This window comes from Austrofundulus limnaeus, unplaced genomic scaffold (genome assembly GCF_001266775.1).
Source record: "Austrofundulus limnaeus strain Quisiro unplaced genomic scaffold, Austrofundulus_limnaeus-1.0 Scaffold155, whole genome shotgun sequence".
Lineage (NCBI taxonomy): Eukaryota > Metazoa > Chordata > Actinopteri > Cyprinodontiformes > Rivulidae > Austrofundulus > Austrofundulus limnaeus.
The window spans coordinates 1164694-1165955 of record NW_013952557.1 but is presented as its reverse complement, the minus strand read 5'-3'; the positions used below and the strand labels follow the sequence as shown (position 1 = coordinate 1165955).

The 1262-nt window shown below is 37.0% G+C and overlaps 1 protein-coding gene across 1 annotated transcript in view; it reads right to left on the bottom strand.

Annotated features, from left to right (window-relative positions):
* Positions 1–45: 45 nt before the first annotated feature.
* cd82b (CD82 molecule b) overlaps positions 46–1262 on the bottom strand; it is a 29432-nt gene continuing 28215 nt past the window's right edge. The window contains exons 8-9 of the mRNA XM_014016803.1: positions 1152–1235; positions 46–220 (exon numbers count right to left, since the gene is read on the bottom strand). Of these exons, the coding sequence (XP_013872257.1) occupies positions 143–220; positions 1152–1235 (162 nt within the window). The 3' untranslated portion in view covers positions 46–142. The remainder of the gene's footprint in view (positions 221–1151; positions 1236–1262) is intronic.

Sequence of the window (1262 nt, the reverse complement as noted above, 5' to 3'; positions counted from 1 at the left end):
CATTAAATTCCAGTGAAATATATTTATGTTTGTGGTTGTAATGTGACAAAATATGGAAAAGTTCAAGGGGTATGAATACTTTTGCAAACCACTGTATGTGTGTGTGTGTGAGAGAGAGAGTCGTAGACTGGCTCTGTCCTCCTCAGTACTTTGGTACTTTGGTGTAATCCTCCTGGACGACGCTCTTGCACAGACACATGGACAGGATCATCCCCAGGAGCTGAAACAGAAATATCAGATTGTCACAGGAAGTTGAACAGACCAACATCCACTAAAAATAATAATTCAACCATCTGAGGACAAACAGAACTTCTCCGCAGACATAAATTATTGTATTCAAGCTTTTTTTCCTCCACATCCGTCATGAAATAAATGCTGTCATGCTCACTGGGGGAAAACCATTTTCTCTTTTACTGACAAACATGTGAGTTTGTCTAACCAGCAGGGGGCAGATTACAGCCTAATCTCCTCTAGAAAGGCTTCCATTTTGCATAAACAAAGTACTGATCTGGTTTTAGTTTCTGAATTCAATAAACTGCATAACTCATTCACACAGTTTTCTTTTCCCTCCATTTATACTTTCATACCTTTTCTGCAATCAAATTACTTCAACATACTTTGCACTATTTAAATAATTCACATATCACATAATATTTGTCTCGATCAGGAACAATATGTTACAGACTTTAGATTTTGTAACTATTTCAGTTTTTGATTTATTTAAACGTTATTAAAAAAAAACTCCCTACAGAGGTTTCAGAGTTCTCTTCAACTCCTTTAGAAACAGTCTTCTGTAAAACCTGCTCAAGAAAACTGGCTTCATTTTTGTCTACGTGCTCATTAGCAATTTGCTACTGTTTAGCTTAGTTTAGCTTTCAGCAGTAGTTTTGCTCATTTAAAATTTTAGCAACTGTTTTTTTTATTTTAGCATCTGTTCTAATTGTTTTAACTTTACAGCAGTGGTTAAATTCAAAATTTTCAACAAATTTCAGCAGTCATTTAGCACTCACTGCATTTTCACAGGAAACACAATTTCTCTAATATTGATTGACTTCAGAGTGTTTGCAATCCACTTATGAAAAGTTTGTGTGCTCAGATTATCAGGGTGACTTTTAAATAAAAATCCAAAGAGGAAGAATTGGATACAGTACCTCCACCACTGCCACACCAACACAGATCCCCAGAATGACTCCAAAGTTCTCCAGCAGCCATTTCTCCACTCTGCTAACACAACCCTGTGGGGGGGTGGGGTGGGGTGGGGT